Source organism: Staurois parvus, unplaced genomic scaffold, assembly GCF_062004578.1.
Source record: "Staurois parvus isolate SC_StPar_1 unplaced genomic scaffold, SC_StPar_1.0 ptg000165l, whole genome shotgun sequence".
Taxonomy (NCBI): Eukaryota; Metazoa; Chordata; class Amphibia; order Anura; family Ranidae; genus Staurois; species Staurois parvus.
Window position 1 is genome coordinate 12572317 of NW_028317961.1, and position 19571 is coordinate 12591887.

The following is a 19571-nucleotide window of genomic DNA, read 5'->3' on the forward strand; positions in this document are numbered from 1 at the left end:
GCAAGGTTTGAATTTGGGTTAGCAGCAATAAATTGCTGTGCATATAATTTGTTTTGATCCACAATCGATTCATACAGATCTTCTGTGAAAAACAGCTCCAAATCAAAAGTAGTTAAATTTGCTGTTTCCACCTGAATTCTGTGTTGGGCAGTGATTGGGGGAAGTACGGGTGCTGCAGAGTGTGTGGGCTGCCGTTCAGGACTTTCAAGCACATCCGGAAAGACACTATAAGCTCTGTGGGCCTGTCTTGAATTCTTGGTGGCTGTGGGACACTACTTGTGCTAGTCACCGCACCAGCTTGTACTACACTTATGGGACTGCAAGTAATCATGGAGTGCTGGTATGTAAAAGACCAGGATGTACTAGGTGCTTGCCAGCTCACCAAAAGGTAGTACGGCACTAGTACTGGAACTCTGCATTTGAGATTCATTGTGCAATGCTTACACCTCAGCAATCTGGGCATGGGGTCAGGAATGCCTGACCTAAGCAGGGACCTCTTCTCCATCGCCTGAGCTATTTGTGGGGGTGCCATTGCTCTCTACAGGTTTGTATTCTGTGCCTGATTCTCTCAGTGAGGCTTCCCCTTTGCTCTCATCAGACAGGCCTCTTCACTAGTGTACCTTTCTTTGGATATTTTGGCCACTAAATTTATAGGTACCTAGTGTGACTCATGGGGAAAAAGAACACCTTGCTGTCATGGACTGCTTGAAACACTACAAAATAATACACCTGCTAGTGTTAGCAAAGATTAGGCTTCATCTTGCTAACACTGCAGTTTTTTGTGTAATGTATCAAGTGGCAGATATCTACTAACACTGCACTTGCTGGGGAAGGGAGGGGAACGGGCAGAGGGGCTAAACACAGGTGTCAGGGCTGATCCTGCTAATGCTGCATTTTTGAGGACCCTATACTATTGTGGACGCTAGTATAGTTCTGATCTGAACAAAGATGTTGATCTGTTCGGACACTATACTTGCAATGGAAGTTTATATTGTGTTCCTGGCAATCAAAGGGTTAGATGTGATGGTAATGTAGTGGCGGGCAATCTGCATGAGGGACGCTAACACTATCTGAAGTCACCCGTGACACTAATACAGTGATCAGTAAAAAAATCTGTACACTGGACTAATGACACCGGTGAAAGGGTTAACTGGGGGGTAATGAGGGGGTTAAAATGTGACTTACTATGTATTTTAGTGAAAAGTGTGCTGCTTTGAATCATGTGGATCTGCTCTGTTCTCTCACTGGAACCGAAAAGGGCTCCAGGAGAGAAGATTGCATCATTTCCTGTGCCTGTGTTCTGTAAGCACAAGCACAGGATGATCTCTGATTCGGTACAACCGATCAGCAGGTCCAGGCTCAAAAATCATTGTCCTGGTTCTGGTAACTGATCGGTGCTGTACTGCATCACAGCACCGCCGAGCAAGCGGGCGCATGTTCCCCCGGCCACGGTAGGAGTGCGTATCACGTATATATACCTGATTTGTGTGCAGGAGTCTGTCCTGTGGGAAAGAACCATGTCACAAGCATGGTCCTTCTTTTTCTGCACACACAAAGTTTTTTTGGCCCCCCCACCAGATCCGCTGATAAGGGTTCCAAGCCATTCAAGGCCCCCTATGGGGATACCAAATGACCCCGGACTTCCAAGCCGGTGGACAAATCCTCCCCAGCATGAAGGTCTGCCCCCACCCGTTTCCTGGAAACGGGTTCTTCTTCGCTGCTTTGTCACCCTATGGACCTCCCTGATTTCTGACAAGTGGGTCCACGAGCTGATTTGTGTGGGTACAAAATAGAATTCCAGTCTTTTCCTTCCAACCTGTGCCTTTCTGCAGGCCTTTACGGGGAAGTGCAGGATTTGCTGAGTCAAGGGGTGATTGTTCCAGTCCCGGATTCAGAATGGTTTCGGGGGTTCTACTCCAACCAGCTTATGATTCCAAAGAAAGCAGGACGGTTTTGCCCAATCTTGGATCTCAAGGCCCTGAACTGCTTTGTGCATGTGCAGAAGTTCAAGATTGACTCCATTTGGTCCGTGGTGGCCTCCCTTCATCAGGGAGTTTTTTTGGCATCTATCGACATCAAGAATGCCTACCTAGACATCCCTATCTCTACCGGACACCAGCGTTTCCTTCACTTTGCAGTGTGAGAAAAGCATTATCAGTTTGTGGTGCTGCCCTTTGGTCTCGCCTCTGCTCCTAGGGTTTTCACCAAAGTGCTGGCTCTGGTCCTGGGCTTACTCAGACAACACGGGATTGCCATGATTGGTTATCTGGACGACCTTCTACTGAGGGCGGAGTCTCACTCGGCCTTAAGAGACGACGTGGCAGTCACAATCAGCACCTTGCAAGAGTTCAGGTGGATCCTGAACATCTAGAAATCCACTCTGACCCCAACTAGGAAGCTGGAGTTTCTGGGTCTCACTCTCAAGACGGCGTTAACCAAGGTGTTCCTTCTGCTGGACAACTACGTAAGCTTCAATCAGTGGTTCACTTGCTGGTTGCTATCCCGTAGGTGACCCTCCCTGCGCTTTTGCATGCAAGTCTTGGGATTTATAATCTCTGCCTTCGAGGTGGTTCCATACTTTCAGTTCCATACAAGGACACTTCAGAGGGAAATCCTGTCTAAGTGGGACAAGTCTCCCGACTGGACACCCAGGTTTGTCTGGGTCAAAAGACCAGGACGTCTCTGCTTTGGTGGCTTCGGTCTCCTGTCCTCCAGGAGGGGAAATCATTTTCTTCCCTTGCATTGGACGGTGGTCACGATGGGGGGAGGAATGCTGGGGGCAAGCTCGGCCCAGGGTTGATGGGCGCCGGAGGAGTCCCAATTACCAATCAATGTCTTGGAGCTTTGGGTGATCAGACTCCCCCTGGAACAGTGGACAGAATGTCTTCAGGGGCACCCGGTCCGGCCATGGCTGTAGGGGGGAGGACACAGAGTGTGGTGGCGTCGCTGGAGGCCTCCTGCATTCTAAGGTGGGCAGAGCCATCATGTACTGGCTCTCTCACATCCCTGGCATGGAAAATTGGCAGGCGGACTACGTCTGCCTTCAAATGTTGGACCAAGGTGAGTGGTCCCTGCATTCAGACGTGTTTCATCAGATTTGTCTCTGGTGGTGCACTCCAGACTTGAATCTTCTAGCGTCTTGGTTCCACAGGAAGGTGCCGAGATTCATGTCCGGGATGAGGGATCCACTTGCGGACGCAGTGGATGCTCTGGTGGCGTCATGGAGCCAGTATCGGCTCCTCTATGCATTTCCCCCTCTCAAGCTTCTACCCCGACTGCTGCAAAGGAGGCCAAAGGCATTCCGGTCATCTTGGTGGCTCCGGATTGGCCTTTATACTGAGATTAAATTACACACAGGTGGACTCTACTAATTATGTGACTTCAAATGCACGCCACACTTTTCAGATATTTGTAAAAAGTTTCACTTCACAATTTTGTGCCACTTTGTGTTGGTCTATTACATAAAATCCCAATAAAATACATTTATGTTTTTGGTTGTAACATGACAAAATCTGGAAAATTTCAAGGGGTATGAATACTTTTTCAGGGCACTGTAAACACATTTTCAATCATGTAAAAGAGGGAAAGCATCATGCAATGGATTTAACATGCTGCTTGGGGGCACTGCATCTGTCAATATTGTTACTTTTTTAATTTAGGTTTGTGTCAGATAATGGTGTAAAGGCCATATGGACTGATGACAAATATAGTAAATTAACAGATTTTCGTTTTTTTTGTTTTAATGTTTTACTTTAGGCATTTCCAGTGCTTACGTGCTTTACCATCTGAATATGTACACTCAGAGGCTAGCTTCAGAACATGTTTGTTCTGGATACTGTTATACAGGAATAATCACATGTATGAGGAATACTTAAAGTGACTTAAGAAAATTAAGACAACTATATTTGCAGTTACACAGACGACATGTCTCTGCCATTATACCCAAATGTGGGGCCATGCTGATCTTTAAAGTTGCAATACTTTCTGGTATTGTCAAAGCTGGTCCCTTCTACTGCCTTCCACTTTTCCCTGTTGGACCATCACTATGTTGGGCTGCTACACTCACCAGTTTGAAAGTTTAGTAAGTAGGATGGGGTGAGCTAGCTGTAGCACAACTAGGAAGTGGCTGCTTTGGAAAGCTCAACAACTCAACATTTGAATGCAGAATTGGGTATTTGCACGTGTCTAGATTTTAGCACAAGTTCCAGGTTTGCAAATTCTACTCTTAGACCCCATAGATTTAGACATTGAACTTTAAGTAACCCCATCATGGAGATTAGTGAAGACTGAAGGCATTGGTTCTTTGCCTTCTCTCCTAATTCAGCAACAAATTAGAATTATAGCTTCTCTGGTGGGAATTATATATAAAGAGTTTACAAGCTAATTTGCAGACAAATATAAGTCCATGTAGGACACATGAAGCCAGATTTACAGAGATGATATAGAAATTTCAGTTAAATGAAATCAGCCAAGCGAAAACAGGCCACATTGGCTTCAGTCAGGAGCTTTGACCTTACTGACTTGATAGCCAGACAAGTAGAAATTTCAGAATGAGTCTTATTGACAGCTTGTAATAAACTTGTGATAAAAAAAATGGTTGACTTGTTTATCTAATTAATTGTATGTCTTTTTCCTTTAGTTTTCACCCTTTCAACCAAGTGTTTTGGCTTCATGCTCCTATGATTTCACCGTGAGGTAGGCCTTTTTTTTCATTATTAAAACATTTATCAATCTTAATATTCAGCATACAGCTCTGGCACATTGTAGTGTTATTACTAGCTCCCTGGAGCCTTGTGTGTTTTCTGTACTCCTCCTCTCTGTGTACAGTATTAATTGGATTCACAATGATAACAGCTCTTGCGAAGGTAATCTCCTCTGACAGGTGCTGTTAAAAACATTTTCCCACAGTTTTACAGGGTGACGCTCAACATGAACATATTATAACTAGCATAGCATAGCAAATGCTATGTGTAAATTTAAATTAATGTAGAAAATTACATTTTTCTTTTTTTTGGTAATAGATGTAGGTCTCAAATTAATGTATTCATTTTTTGTGCATATATGAATGCACCCAAAGTTTTTGCTACCAGTAACAATGTGTGTTTACTGTCACAAAGGATGTCATTGATGTCACTAACTACTGGCCTGATAGTATTGATGGTAAACAAAATGGTCAAAGAAGTCTTTGAAAGCTTTTTTTCTCATTGTGTGTCAGTTTGTATCTGTGTTGGGATCAGTATAGTACTTTTTCAGTTACTAAAGATTACCTAATATTAAATGGAAAGTCCATTTAAAATGGATATTTTAGTTACTGGTGTATTAGGTAAGCTGAATTATTTATTTAGACAACAATTCCCCGCTAGTTCTTCCTACTATTTTCTCCTTTCACCATCCACTGCTGTTGGGGTGGGGGGGGAGGTCTCATTCTATATCATGGTGAACAATATTCCTCCCCTACCATTGTGGACACAGGTCTAGTTGGCAAATATACAAAGTGACGTTGGCTTTATTTATAAATTAAAATATTATTATTGAGTGGACTGGCCATTAAACAATGGTTTTTTATGTGATCACATTTTGGACTAAACTGGCACTTCAGACACAGGAGACAGCTGAAAATTGGCATACATGTGTTTACTTTTTGTAGTCAATAGCATTTAGCTGCATGTGTTTACTGTTTAGTAAGGTAGAAAATTAGCAAAATTCCCAGTTGTGTGCAGAATTTTATGTATGTTCTCCAGTCTGCATTGCTTATTAGTCTGTAGTTCATTAATTTTAGTTCTGGATCTGAAGAGAGTTATTAGGCTGGCAGCAAAGATTAGATCTCCTGCACATTCCCCATTTGCAGTATTGTGTTTAACCACCTCCCGTCCGGCCGTTGTATATAAACGGCTGGACGGTGGCACTGCAGGGTCGGGTGGCTGTTTATAAACGGCCTCCCCGCACCCTGCTTGTGCGCGCTCCCTGGGAGCGCGCAGCACCGCGATCCGGTGCCCGCTGTGTCTTCCGGACACAGTGAAACACCGATCATCGGACGGGACCTCTGTACGAGGTCCCGATCATGTGATCACTGATTGGCCAATCAGTGATCACATGCAAAGTAGTAAGCAAGATGTCACATGTGACATCATTGCTTACTACGTGTGAAATCTGTGAATGATCACAGAGGTCACATGGTACAAGGCTATTCACAACAGCCTTGTACTATGTGACAAGCTGTGACCAATCACAGCTCACTCAGTAGTTCTCAATGGCTGCAAGAATGCAGACAGAGAGAGAAATTATGATTATTATTATACAGTATTTATAAAGCGCCAACAGTTTGCTCAGCGCTGTACATTACAAAGAGAGACAGAACATGCGACAGTACGAAAACAATACAACGTGATACACGAGGGGTTTGAAATGATTGCTTTTACATCCTATATGGGTGTAAAAGCAATCAGTGTAAAAAAATAAATAAAATCTTCATCACCCCCCACAAGTAGTACAGTATCACCATGGTGACACTGTACTGCTAGGGTGACCGTATGTAAAAAATAAATAAATAATATAAAAAAAATAAAATAAAAATGTAAAAAAAATGTTTAAAAATTATAATTTTTGGTTATAAACTAATTTGGCTTATTTAGTTTTTTACTAAAAAGATAACGGAATAAATTTTGGCCAGGATTTATGATGAAATATTATTTCTTTGCAAAATTTTATAAGAAAAACTGTAGCTGCCGACTTTTAAAAAACAGCCACTTACCTGTCCCTCGGTCCCGCGGTGTGTCCCCCGCAGCCCGTTTCACCGGCTGTCCTGTATTCCGGGAGGCCGGCATCTTCAGTGTGGGCACCCGGCTGTGATAGCTTGCAGCTTCACAGTTGGGTACCCACTGCGCATACGCGAGTAGCGCTGCACTTCATGAATGGTCCTGTAGTCTTCTGGGACCTGTCACGTGTCCCAAAAGACTACAGGGAGGGAGGACACCTTCCGCTTCTGATCGCCTAGGCGATCAGACCGGAAGTGGGAGCAGGTACCTTTCAAATTCGGGTACCCGCTCCCCCCCTCGCCCCCCAAAGGTGTCAATCCTTAATGGGGAGCGGGGGAGCAGTCCTTAAAGAGGATCTTCCCCTTTTGGGTGGAGCTCCGCTTTAAGCCTTCAAACACTGAAGAAAGATGACACAGACCACAGGCTCCTATACTTCTGTCCTTCAGCTTCCAGCCATGCTGTCAATTAATAATTAGGTAAGCACGGTTATCAAGAAAGGTAAGAATGCTGTGTGTGTTTGTATGAATTTAATTAAAGGGTTAGTTCACCTTTTCACAAAAAATAAAAGGTAAACGAACACTTTCCTCAAACCTCCACCCCCAGTCCCCTTTGTACATACCTCTGTGAGTGATCAGCTGTCTGTGCCCAGACAGCCAGTATAGTGGTCCAGGAATTTGAAATCCCCACTTTTCTCCCTCTTCTTTCTGCAGTGCTTTTGGGATGAATCAGAGTGATGCTCTGTGCCGAAGTTGACCAATAACAATCATTCTGATCTATCCTGGAAGACCTACAGAAAGAGGAGGGAGAAGAGTGGGGATTTCAAATCTCAAGCCGCTACACGGAGGTAAATACAGTGGGGACAAGGGGGTTGGGGAGGGAGTACGTTGTTAGTTCACCTTTTCATAATTTCTGAAAAGGTGAACTTAAATTTCAAATGTATAGATTTTGTGTGCTCATTGAGAATGCAGTATATGTGTATGTATGTGTATACTATATATGGAGTTGTAATACATGGTATGTTGTACTGATTTTTCATGAGCACATCCATGTAATACACATAAAATACCAATATACTATACATCCCAGGAGCATATTGCACCACAGGTTTTAGCTGACTAATTATAATTTCATACAACCCTCTGATAAAGAATGGTGCACTCTTTTGATGCATTCTTTTCTGTGTGTATATGTCAACTATTGACTATTGAGCTATTGACTTGTAATAACTATAGACTTTAATATCACCATAGTAAGGAGAAAACTGTTTTTTCTGTTAATGTCCTAGGGAGATGAAAGGTTTCCTCAGCTCCCCCTGATGATGGGGGTGTGCGTTCTGGCCCGCAAAATGCATTGGTTCTATAATAAAATCTTTTATCATGTTTTAGAATAAACTTGTGTCAGCATGATCAATTTGCGGTGTGGCACTTTTAGACCTTCTCATTTTTATTAGTGCTGGGCTTAGTAACTGTTTTCCCCATTTCTTGCAATCTTTTTTGCTTGCTACGAACTTCCATATCGTTACTCTCTAAGCTTGGTTCCAAAACAATCCAGAGGGTTACAAACTCAAATTTAATTTCCTGCCCTCTCCTCGCTTACTAACTTCCAATCTCCCTGTTTCCCCTCAGTGGGAACCTTGACAACCTTCACCAGGTGCTTTCTGTGTTCTTGGACCAAGGGCTAATCATCCCAGTCCCTGCTACTGAAATTTTGCAGGATTTATATTTTAACCAGTTAGGAGAGAAAAAAGACAGCACAAAATATACATGGTGTTGTAAATCAAATCCACTCATAGGGGTTAAGGGGACAGATTGATGGTGAAATACCGCTGGGTCATTGCACAGAAGGGAAGCTGACAACCTCTGATAAGGACACTCATGCCTTAGCTAAAAGCATATATGATCGAGTGATAGCAGAGTGCCAACACCACTGTGAGATGGTTGGGACCACCAACAAACCAGGACATGCGGCCGCAAGACCTGGATCCCTCCTCCTCTGACCCCACCCTGGAACATGCGCAATAAGACATGTTTAAAGCTCTCTCACCTCTTCCTCAGCATGATAGATATTAAATGTCCACTAATGTAAGTAAACTTTGGCTATATAAGCTCTTAACCACTTCAATGCCGGGCACTTTCACCCCCTCCCTGCCCAGGCCAATTTTCAGCTGTCTGTGTTGTCACACTTTGAATGACAATTGCATAGTCATTCAACACTTCCCAAACTACAGTGGGGCAAAAAATTATTTAGTCAGCCACCAAATGTGCAAGTTCTCTCACTTAAAAAGATGAGAGAGGCCTGTAATTGGCATCATAGGTAGACCTCAACTATGAGAGACAAAATGAGAAAAAAAATCCAGAAAATCACATTGGCTGATTTGGAAAGAATTTATTTGCAAATTATGGTGGAAAATAAGTATTTGGTCAATATCAAAAGTTCATCTCAATACTTTGTTATATATCCTTTGTTGTCAATGACAGAGGTCAAACGTTTCCTGTAAGTCTTCACAAGGTTGGCACACACTGTTGCTGGTATGTTGGCCCATTCCTCCATGCAGATCTCCTCTAGAGCAGTGATGTTTTGGGGCTGTCGCTGGGCAACACGGACTTTCAACTCCCTTCAAAGGTTTTCTATGGGGCTGAGATCTGGAGACTGGCTAGGCCACTCCAGGACCTTGAAAATGCTTCTTACGAAGCCACTCCTTCGTTGCCCGGGCGGTATGTTTGGGATCATTGTCATGTTGGAAGACCCAGCCACGTTTCCTCTTCAATGCCCTTGCTGATGGAAGGAGGTTTGGACTCAAAATCTCACGATACATGGCCCCATTCATTCTGTCCTGTACATGGATCAGTCGTCCTGGTCCCTTTGCGGAGAAACAGCCCCAAAGCATGATGTTGCCACCCCCATGCTTCACAGTATGTATGGTGTTCTTTGGATGCAACTCTGCATTCTCTCTCCTCCAAACACGACAAGTTGTGTTTCTACCAAATAGTTCTATTTTGGTTTCATCTGACCATATGATATTCTCCCAATCCTCTTCTGGATCATCCAAATGCTCTCTAGCAAACTTCAGACGGGCCCGGACATGTACTGGCTTAAGCAGGGGGTCACGTCTGGCACTGCAGGATCTGAGTCCCTGGCGACGTAGTGTGTTACTGATGGTAGCCTTTGTTAAGTTGGTCCCAGCTCTCTGCAGGTCATTCACTAGGTTCCCCCGTGTGGTCCTAGGATTTTTGCTCACCGTTCTTGTGATCATTTTGACCCCACGGGGTGAGATTTTGTGTGGAGCCCCAGATCGTGGGAGATTATCAGTGGTCTTGTATGTCTTCCATTTTCTAATTATTGCTCCCACAGTTGATTTGTTCACACCAAGCTGCTTGCCTATTGCAGAGTCAGTCTTCCCAGCCTGGTGCAGGTCTACAGTTTTGTTTCTGTTGTACTTCGACAGCTGTTTGGTCTTCACCATAGTGGAGTTTGGAGTGTGACTGTTTGAGGTTGTGGACAGGTGTCTTTTATACTGATAACAAGTTCAAACAGGTGCCATTGATACAGGTAATGAGTGCAGGACAGAGGAGCCTCTTAAAGAAGAAAGTACAGGTCTGTGAGAGCCAGAAATCGTGCTTGTTTGTAGGTGACCAAATACTTATTTTCCACCATAATTTGCAAATTCTTTCCAAATCAGCCAATGTGATTGTCTGGATTTTTTTTCTCATTTTGTCTCTCATAGTTGAGGTCTACCTATGATGCCAATTACAGGCCTCTCTGATCTTTTTAAGTGGGAGAACTTGCACAATTGGTGGCTGACTAAATACTTTTTTGCCCCACTGTAAATTGGTATCATTTTGTTCACACAAATATAGCTTTCTTTTGGCGGTATTTAATAACAACTGGGTTTATTTTTTTACTAAATAAATAAAAAAAGAGAAAATTTTAAAAAAATATATTTTTCTTCTGTTTTTGTTATAAAATTTGCAAATAAGTAATTGTGATTCATACATTTAGGCCAAAATGTATTCTGCTACATTTCTTTGGTAACAATAACCGAAATCAGTGTATATTATTTAGTCTGTAGAAAAGTTAGAGAGTCCACAAATTGTGATATACACTATATTACCAAAAGTATTGGGACGCCTGCCTTTACACACACATGAACTTTAATGGCATCCCAGTCTTAGTCCGTAGGGTTCAATATTGAGTTGGCCCATCCTTTGCAGCTATAACAGCTTCAACTCTTCTGGGTAGGCTGGTCACAAGGTTTAGGAGTGTGTCTATGGGAATGTTTGACCATTCTTTTGAGGTCAGGCGCTGATGTTTGACGAGAAGGCCTGGCTCATTATAGAGGAGACTACGAGCCAGGCCTTCTCGTAGTCTCCTCTATAATTCATCCCAAAGGTGTTCTATCAGGTTGAGGTCAGGACTCTCTGCAGGCCAGTCAAGTTCCTCCACCCCAAACTCACTCATCCATGTCTTTATGAGCCTTGCTTTGTACACTGGTGCGCAGTCATGTTGGAACAGGAAGGGACCATCCCCAAACTGTTCCCACAAAGTAGGGAGCATGAAATTGTCCAATATATCTTGGTATGCTGATGCCTTAAGAGTTCCCTTCACTGGAACTAAGGGGCCAAGCCCAACCCCTGAAAAGCAACCCCACACCATAATCCTCCCTCCACCAAACTTTACACTTGGCACAATGCAGTCAGGCAAGTACCATTCTCCTGGCAACCTCCAAACCCAGACATGTTCATCGGATTGCCAGACAGAGAAGTGTGATGATTCACTCCAGAGAACACATCTCCATTGCTCTAGGGCAGTGGTTCTTAACCTGGGTTCGATCGAACCCCAGGGGTTCGGTGAGTCAGTCTCGGGGGTTCGGCGGAGGTGACCCACACCCGACTCATGATTTGTGATGACATGCCCAGTGGTCGGCAAGCCGCGGCTCTTGTGTGCCGGGTGCCCGCTCCCCTCCCTCCTCTCGGGCGGCAGGGACTCAAATGCAATGATTGGCCAGTCTCGCTGCCACTCACATCCTGATAGCCAGTGATTGGCTGTCAGGATGTGTGTAGGCGGGGCAGCGTGACGAACGTGAGCTAGGCTCCTCTCACAGTCCGCCCTGAAGACCGGAACGGCGCGGGAATACAGCGAGAGGAACGCGCGGAGCAAAGGTAAGTGAATTGACACAGGGGAGACTTGGGGACTTAATATGGGGGATGAATTACTATAGGGGGGATGAATTACTATATGGGGGATGAATTACTATAGGGGGGATGAATTACTATATGGGGGATGAATTATTATATGGGGGATGAATTACTATATGGGGGATGTATTACTATATGGGGGATGTATTACTATATGGGGGATGAATTACTATATGGGGGATGAATTACTATATGGGGGATGTATTACTATGGGGGATGAATTACTATATGGGGGATGAATTACTATATGGGGGATGAATTACTATATGGGGAAGGAATTACTATAGGGGGGATGAATTACTAGGGGGGATGAATTACTATGGGGGATGAATTACTATATGGGGGATGAATTACTATATGGGGGATGAATTACTATGAGGGATGAATTACTATGGGGGATGAATTACTATATGGGGGATGAATTACTATATGGGGGATGAATTACTATGGGGGATGAATTACTATATGGGGGATGAATTACTATGGGGGATGAATATTCATACCGTTTGTTACAACATATCTTTGCGAGCAATCCTTTTCGAGGATGCTGGACATAAAGACGAAGAAAAGGAACAGACTTTGTTGCGAAAATGACATGAGAGTGGCACTTGCCAAGGTAATGCCGCGCATTTCTGAACTGGCCTCTGAAAGACAACAGCAGAAGTCACACTGATTTGCGGTAAATATTCATTATTTTGTTTTTGTGTGAAAATCATGTTTTAATGGTTTTGTTCTTTGTTCTTAATGGTTTTGTTCATTTTGTGCACCTATGTATAAATATATATCTATGTTTTGAATTTTAAAAATCATATTTTATTTTTCCAATTAAGAAGGGTTCGGTGAATGCGCATATGAAACTGGTGGGGTTCAGTACCTCCAAAAAGGTTAAGAACCACTGCTCTAGGGTCCAGTGGTGGCATGCGTTACACCACTGCATCCGATGTTTTGCATTGCAGTTGGTGATGTAAGGCTTGGATGCAGCTGCTCTGCCATTCAAACCCATTCCATGAAGTTCTCTACACACTTTTGTTGTGCTAAACCAGGTTTGGAGGTCTTTAGCTATTGACTGTGCAGACAGTTGGTGACTTCTGAGCACTGTACGCTTCAGCATGCGGTGACTCCGCTCTGTCATTTTACATGGCCCAGTTGCTTCCACTTTGTTATATTACCACTACCAATTGATCGTGGAATATTTAGTAGCAAGAAAATTTCACGGATGGACTTATTGCACAGGTGGCAACTTATCACGGTACCACGCTTGAATTCACTGAGCTCCTGAGAGGGACCCATTCTTTCACAAATGTTTGTAGAAGCAGTCTGCATGCCTAGGTGCTTGATTTTATACACCTGTGGCCATGAAGGTGATTGGAACACCTAAATCCAATGCTTTGGAGGGGTGTCCCAATATTTTTAACATTATAGTGTATATCTGAAAATCGATCAGTCCTGATATACTGACGACTGATCACATTTCTCAAGGCCCAAAAACGCCAGAACAGTACAAATTCCCCTAGATCAGGCCCTCCAGCTGTTGGTGAACTACAAGTCCCATCATGCCTCTGCCTTTGGGAGTCATGCTTGCAACTGTCAGTTTTGCAATGCCTCATGGGACTTGTAGTCTGGACGGGAGGGCCACAGTTGCCCACCCCTGCCCTAGGTTACTCCTTTTTGGAAAGTAGACCGTCCAAGGTATTTAGTAAGAGGCATGGCGAGTTTTTTGAAGTTGTAATTTTTGTCACAATTTTTTTTTTTATCTTTACATACTGTCACCAACACAGTACAGCGTCATCATCTAACTGGTGTGGCTGTGATCAGGAACACTAAGTGGTGACAGTATGTAAAAAAAAAAATAAAAACATTTTTAGTAATATTTTTCTATTACATTTTTTTTGTTTGTTTTTAACTATTTATTTTTTTTACTGTGACCACAGCAACACAGTGTTACCATGGTAACATTGTACTACTCTGGGTAGGTGATAAAGTTTTTTGTTTTTTTTTACGTTATGATTGCTTATAATAGTGAAATCCACCGTTGTAAACAATAATTTATACTGAATGAAATTGATTCGTTCAGTGTATTTTGTTGTGATCAGCCACAGCTAACCACATGGTACAGCTGGGCTGTTATTGGCCCTGTCTGTATCATGAGATCACTGTGACCAATCACAGTGAGCAACATAATAGTACACAATGGATGGCATGAATGAAAGCCATCCATTGTGTACAATTGTCATGTGATCTGCTGTGATTGGTGACAGTGATCACATGGTGTATGTACATAAAAGAAAAAAATAGTGAAGCGCTCAAAATAACAACTACCTTTAGGGCATGCATACTATGATATAATGCAGTGGGTAACAAATAAAAAGATCAATATAACAAATGTATAACCACTCAAGTGAATTGAATATATATAATGCAATATTACAGTGCACGTGCTCCTAAAACATTGCAAATACAGTACATGTTATATGACAGTCCGTAGTAGATATTCCAAACTTGGTGGCCTGTACACACGACACAGCAAACAACGTGAGGTGATCACAGTACCACACAATGTGCAAAAAATCCTTAAATGGCCAAAGTGGCTTCTCACCTCCTTAATATGACCCACAGGGCCAGCACACTGTGTGGGTAACCACAAATATTCAAAATGGATATCGTCAGGGCTGGACCACTTGAAAGAACGACCTCAGTACTTCTGGATCTTCTATTTCAGGGATGCTCAAAAACACCTGCCCATTGCAGGATAATAATAAAAACAGAACAAAATCCTCCATAGTGTAATCCTGCTTTTATTATATATAAAAAACAAAGCCAAATGCCCACTCACATTCTTAATAAAACACAAAAGCCTTATTCCCATATCATGGGTGTATACTCGTGGTTCTGATGCTGAGTGAAAACATGCGGCTCCACTCGCTCCACAATAACTCCAAAGATGGCGTCCATGCCGGAAACGACGTCACCGCATTCCCGGAAGTGCTGTCAGTGCGTTCCGACGCGTTGCGTCACGGTCCACGTAACTTCAAGTCTGTGGACCGTGACGCAACGCGTCTTCTGGCTATCGCTTTCTGCAAGTTACTGGATCTGCTGCATTGTAGCTACTCCTCTGCTAATTCCTTTGGTTTACAGCAGCTGAGCACATGTGTACAGTTTGAGCAGGCTGGAGCAGCCTCTGAGAGGTGCACACTTGTAGTAACTTGTGGCATACAGCCCATCCTGTTGTTTGCAGAGATGGATTGAGGGGCCAGGAGTTTCTGAGTAGAGCCTCCCTTCCTTCCTCATCATGGCTGCATATGCAATGGCAATCAGGAGCAGCATTTAAATATGAGGAGCATTGGTATATACTATTGAGGGGATTTGGAATTTCATATGGGGCTTTTTGTAAAAAATTACTAAACATGAACTTATACTAAGTATTCCCGGTGCATCAAAGGAAAAGACGTCTCTCTGCAGCATGCTAATGAGAGATGGGCTTTTCTACTCAGACTGTGGCTTTAGAGAGAAAACACATTGTAAGACTTGAACAGCTTTTGTTTTGATGCACCTGAAATGTATTTCAATGATTTGAACTAAAGTTTCAATTGGGCTTGACACCCCGTTCACATCGGTGCAATTTGCATGCCCTGCGACTTGCAAATCGCATGCCAAGTCGCACCCTATTGTCCGCAATTGGAGTGGTCATATTGGTGCGGTTCCGACTTGGTCGGTGCCGCACCGATTTCAAAAGTAGTACATGTACTACTTTTGAGTCGATTTGCATAGACATCTGTATCCTACGTCTTGCAAATCGCAGCTGAAATCGGCGGGTCCCCCAACTTTGAAATTGTGCGACTTTACTGTAAGTTGCACGATTTCTAAGTCGGGCTTGATGTGAACAGGGGCTTAAGCAATAAAATAGAGTGTGCAAGCATTTGATCGACCATTGAGCCATGTATTTCAGTCCCAACCTCACAAGCTTTCTTTTTGATATCACAAACACACACATGCAAGTCCAGTCTTGGTGACAACCGTTACATATGACCTCTGTAAATAGTATCCTTGGTGAGAGCTGAATGCAAGATCCCAAATTAGCAAGGCTTCAGTGCTTTCCCGTTATGCTTCCTTTGTATTGCAAAATTGTACCCAAGCATTTTAGAAATTATAGGTAGAAGAAATTATTATGCGTAATAACCTAGAACCTGGTATGTTTCCCAGACCACTGCAGGAGAGGATGCCTTCAGTTTTCCATCTCAATACTTTTCATATAAATTACAGCTTCTGCCTGTCACATATGTCTCAAGCTTTAATTTAGTACACTGTTGATATTTACTACTAAATAAAATAATTACTCTGAGTAACTTGATCATTCCATCTGGGAATGTCAGCATTTCTTCCTAATTGCTAAAGTGCACAAATAACATTTGTCATTTAGAGTTTTTTTTTAGAACTGCAGGATACCTCCATTAAAACAATTAAGTTGTTAAGCATCGACTTGTGTGCATTGCACTGTACTCCCCTCTGGTACTCGCTCTTCTGCAGAAAGCTTCTTGTCTGGTACCTCTGAAGCAGGGAGTTCCTAAAACTGATAAACAATATATCTTTTTTCTGTATTATGTACTTTCCTATCCTTATCAAAAGCCATTTACATTTTAAAGTACACCTAGCATCAGATATATTTTTGATGTTAAGTGTGTGCATGATAAGTAATATTCACTTGTAAAGCTGGCCACACGCTAGAAGAATTTTGTACAAGGACTTCCATTTCCAAAATGTTTCTTCAACCTTTGAATCATTAGTGGGGTAAAATCAATGTTTGTTTTTTAGCTGCAGTGCTGAAAAAATTGAAGGCGCTGTTTTCCTTTCCAGGAGAATGTAGCCATCTTTGTACAGGCATCATTTAGGGTCAGCACTTTCTGGATTAAGATGCTAGCTGCTGATGCTGGAGATGATACCATCATATAATTCCTGGTGCCTATGCAGGTCCTGGCAGTAATCACAAATGTCTGATGCATATCACCCCCTGTTGCCGTCCTTCAGGTATATAAGGTAACAATGTTGCAAATTTACCATTACTAGAGAAGGGGCTTAATTCCAAGTGGAAGTAGAGGCTAAACATGCAACTGGAATTAGAGGGATCCCAGGGCGCACAGCAACAATTTAAGGCCTAGTTTATACTTGAATTTGACGAAGGGGGGGGGAATTACACGTGGTTATGGTGCTCACTTTTAGAGGTTAAAATAGGTGGTGAGGAGGGGACATAATACCTCCTCACTGCCCTTCAAATGCCCTCTGAAAAGCAATCCACCATGAGTCCCTCTTCAGTGTAATTGACCCCTAAGTATTAAAGTGTGTGTTATATACAGCGGGTAAAATAAGTATTGAACACAGCACCATTTTTCTCAGTGAATATATTTCTGAAGGTGCTATTGACATGAAATTTTCACCATGGTTGCAATTAGAGATGAGCGAATCGAACTCGGCGAAGTGGAATTCGTTTCGAATATTAGAAAAATTTCACATGTCGCCGCCATTTTTGGAAAAATTTCGATTCGCGCATCCGAAGTCTGCTAATTTTCGGATTCGGCGCAAATCGAAATTTTTCCAAAAATGGCGGCAACATGTGCGGCGACGGAGCAGGGATCTCTGGGAAGGCGCGCTGACCCATAATGCATTCATTCATGACATGTGATCGCATTAGCCAATCAGCAGCCAGCCAGCACTGTGTAATGGTGGAGCTATAAATTGCTCCCATCTTACAATTCTCCATTTGCCTCTGGTCATTCAAGAGAGACAGATCTCTCTGTATTAGGGACACAGAACCGTTACTTAGGGACACAGAACCGTTACTTAGGGACACAGAACCGTTACTTAGGGACACAGAATCGTTACTTAGGGACACAGAACCGTTACTTAGGGACACAGAACCGTTACTTAGGGACACAGAACCATTACTTAGGGGCACAGAATTGTTACTCAGGGACAGACACAGAATTGTTACTCAGGGACAGACACAGAATTGTTACTCAGGGACAGACACAGAATTGTTACTGAGGGACACAGAATTGTTACTGAGGGACACAGAATTGTTACTGAGGGACACAGAATTGTTACTCAGGGACAGACACAGAATTGTTACTCAGGGACAGACACAGAATTGTTACTCAGGGACAGACACAGAATTGTTACTCAGGGACAGACACAGAATTGTTACTGAGGGACACAGAATTGTTACTGAGGGACACAGAATTGTTACTGAGGGACACAGAATTGTTACTCAGGGACACAGAATTGATACTCAGGGACACAGAATTGTTACTGAGGGACACAGAATTGTTACTTAGGAACACAGAACCGTTACTTAGGGACACAGAACCGTTACTTAGGGACACAGAACCGTTACTTAGGGACACACAATCGTTACTAATTAGCAGAACCGAACCGTTACTTAGGGACACAGAACCGTTACTTAGGGACACAGAATTGTTACTCAGGGACAGACACAGAATTGTTACTCAGGGACAGACACAGAATTGTTACTGAGGGACACAGAATTGTTACTGAGGGACACAGAATTGTTACTCAGGGACAGACACAGAATTGTTACTCAGGGACAGACACAGAATTGTTACTCAGGGACAGACACAGAATTGTTACTGAGGGACACAGAATTGTTACTGAGGGACACAGAATTGTTACTGAGGGACACAGAATTGTTACTCAGGGACACAGAATTGTTACTCAGGGACACAGAATTGATACTCAGGGACACAGAATTGTTACTGAGGGACACAGAATTGTTACTCAGGGACACAGAATTATTACTCAGGGACACAGAATTGTTACTCAGGGACAGACACAGAATTGTTACTGAGGGACACAGAATTGTTACTGAGGGACACAGAATTGTTACTCAGGGACAGACACAGAATTGTTACTGAGGGACACAGAATTGTTACTGAGGGACACAGAATTGTTACTCAGGGACACAGAATTGTTACTGAGGGACACAGAATTGTTACTCAGGGACAGACACAGAATTGTTACTGAGGGACACAGAATTGTTACTGAGGGACACAGAATTGTTACTCAGGGACACAGAATTGTTACTCAGGGACACAGAATTGTTACTCAGGGACAGACACAGAATTGTTACTCAGGGACAGACACAGAATTGTTACTGAGGGACACAGAATTGTTACTGAGGGACACAGAATTGTTACTGAGGGACACAGAATTGTTACTCAGGGACACAGAATTGTTACTCAGGGACACAGAATTGTTACTCAGGGACACAGAATTGTTACTGAGGGACACAGAATTGTTACTCAGGGACACAGAATTGTTACTCAGGGACACAGAATTGTTACTCAGGGACACAGAATTGTTACTCAGGGACAGACACAGAATTGTTACTGAGGGACACAGAATTGTTACTCAGGGACAGACACAGAATTGTTACTGAGGGACACAGAATTGTTACTGAGGGACACAGAATTGTTACTGAGGGACACACAATTGTTACTCAGGGACACAGAATTGTTACTCAGGGACACAGAATTGTTACTGAGGGACAGAATTGTTACTCAGGGACACAGAATTGTTACTCAGGGACACAGAATTGTTACTCAGGGACACA

General features: G+C 43.0%; 1 protein-coding gene across 1 annotated transcript in view; it reads left to right on the forward strand.

The window, feature by feature from the left end:
• PEX7 (peroxisomal biogenesis factor 7) overlaps window positions 1–19571 on the forward strand; it is a 312578-nt gene that overhangs the window by 147407 nt on the left and 145600 nt on the right. Inside the window, exon 8 of the mRNA XM_089676224.1 lies at window positions 4640–4695. Coding sequence (XP_089532350.1) covers window positions 4640–4695 — 56 coding nt within the window. The remainder of the gene's footprint in view (window positions 1–4639; window positions 4696–19571) is intronic.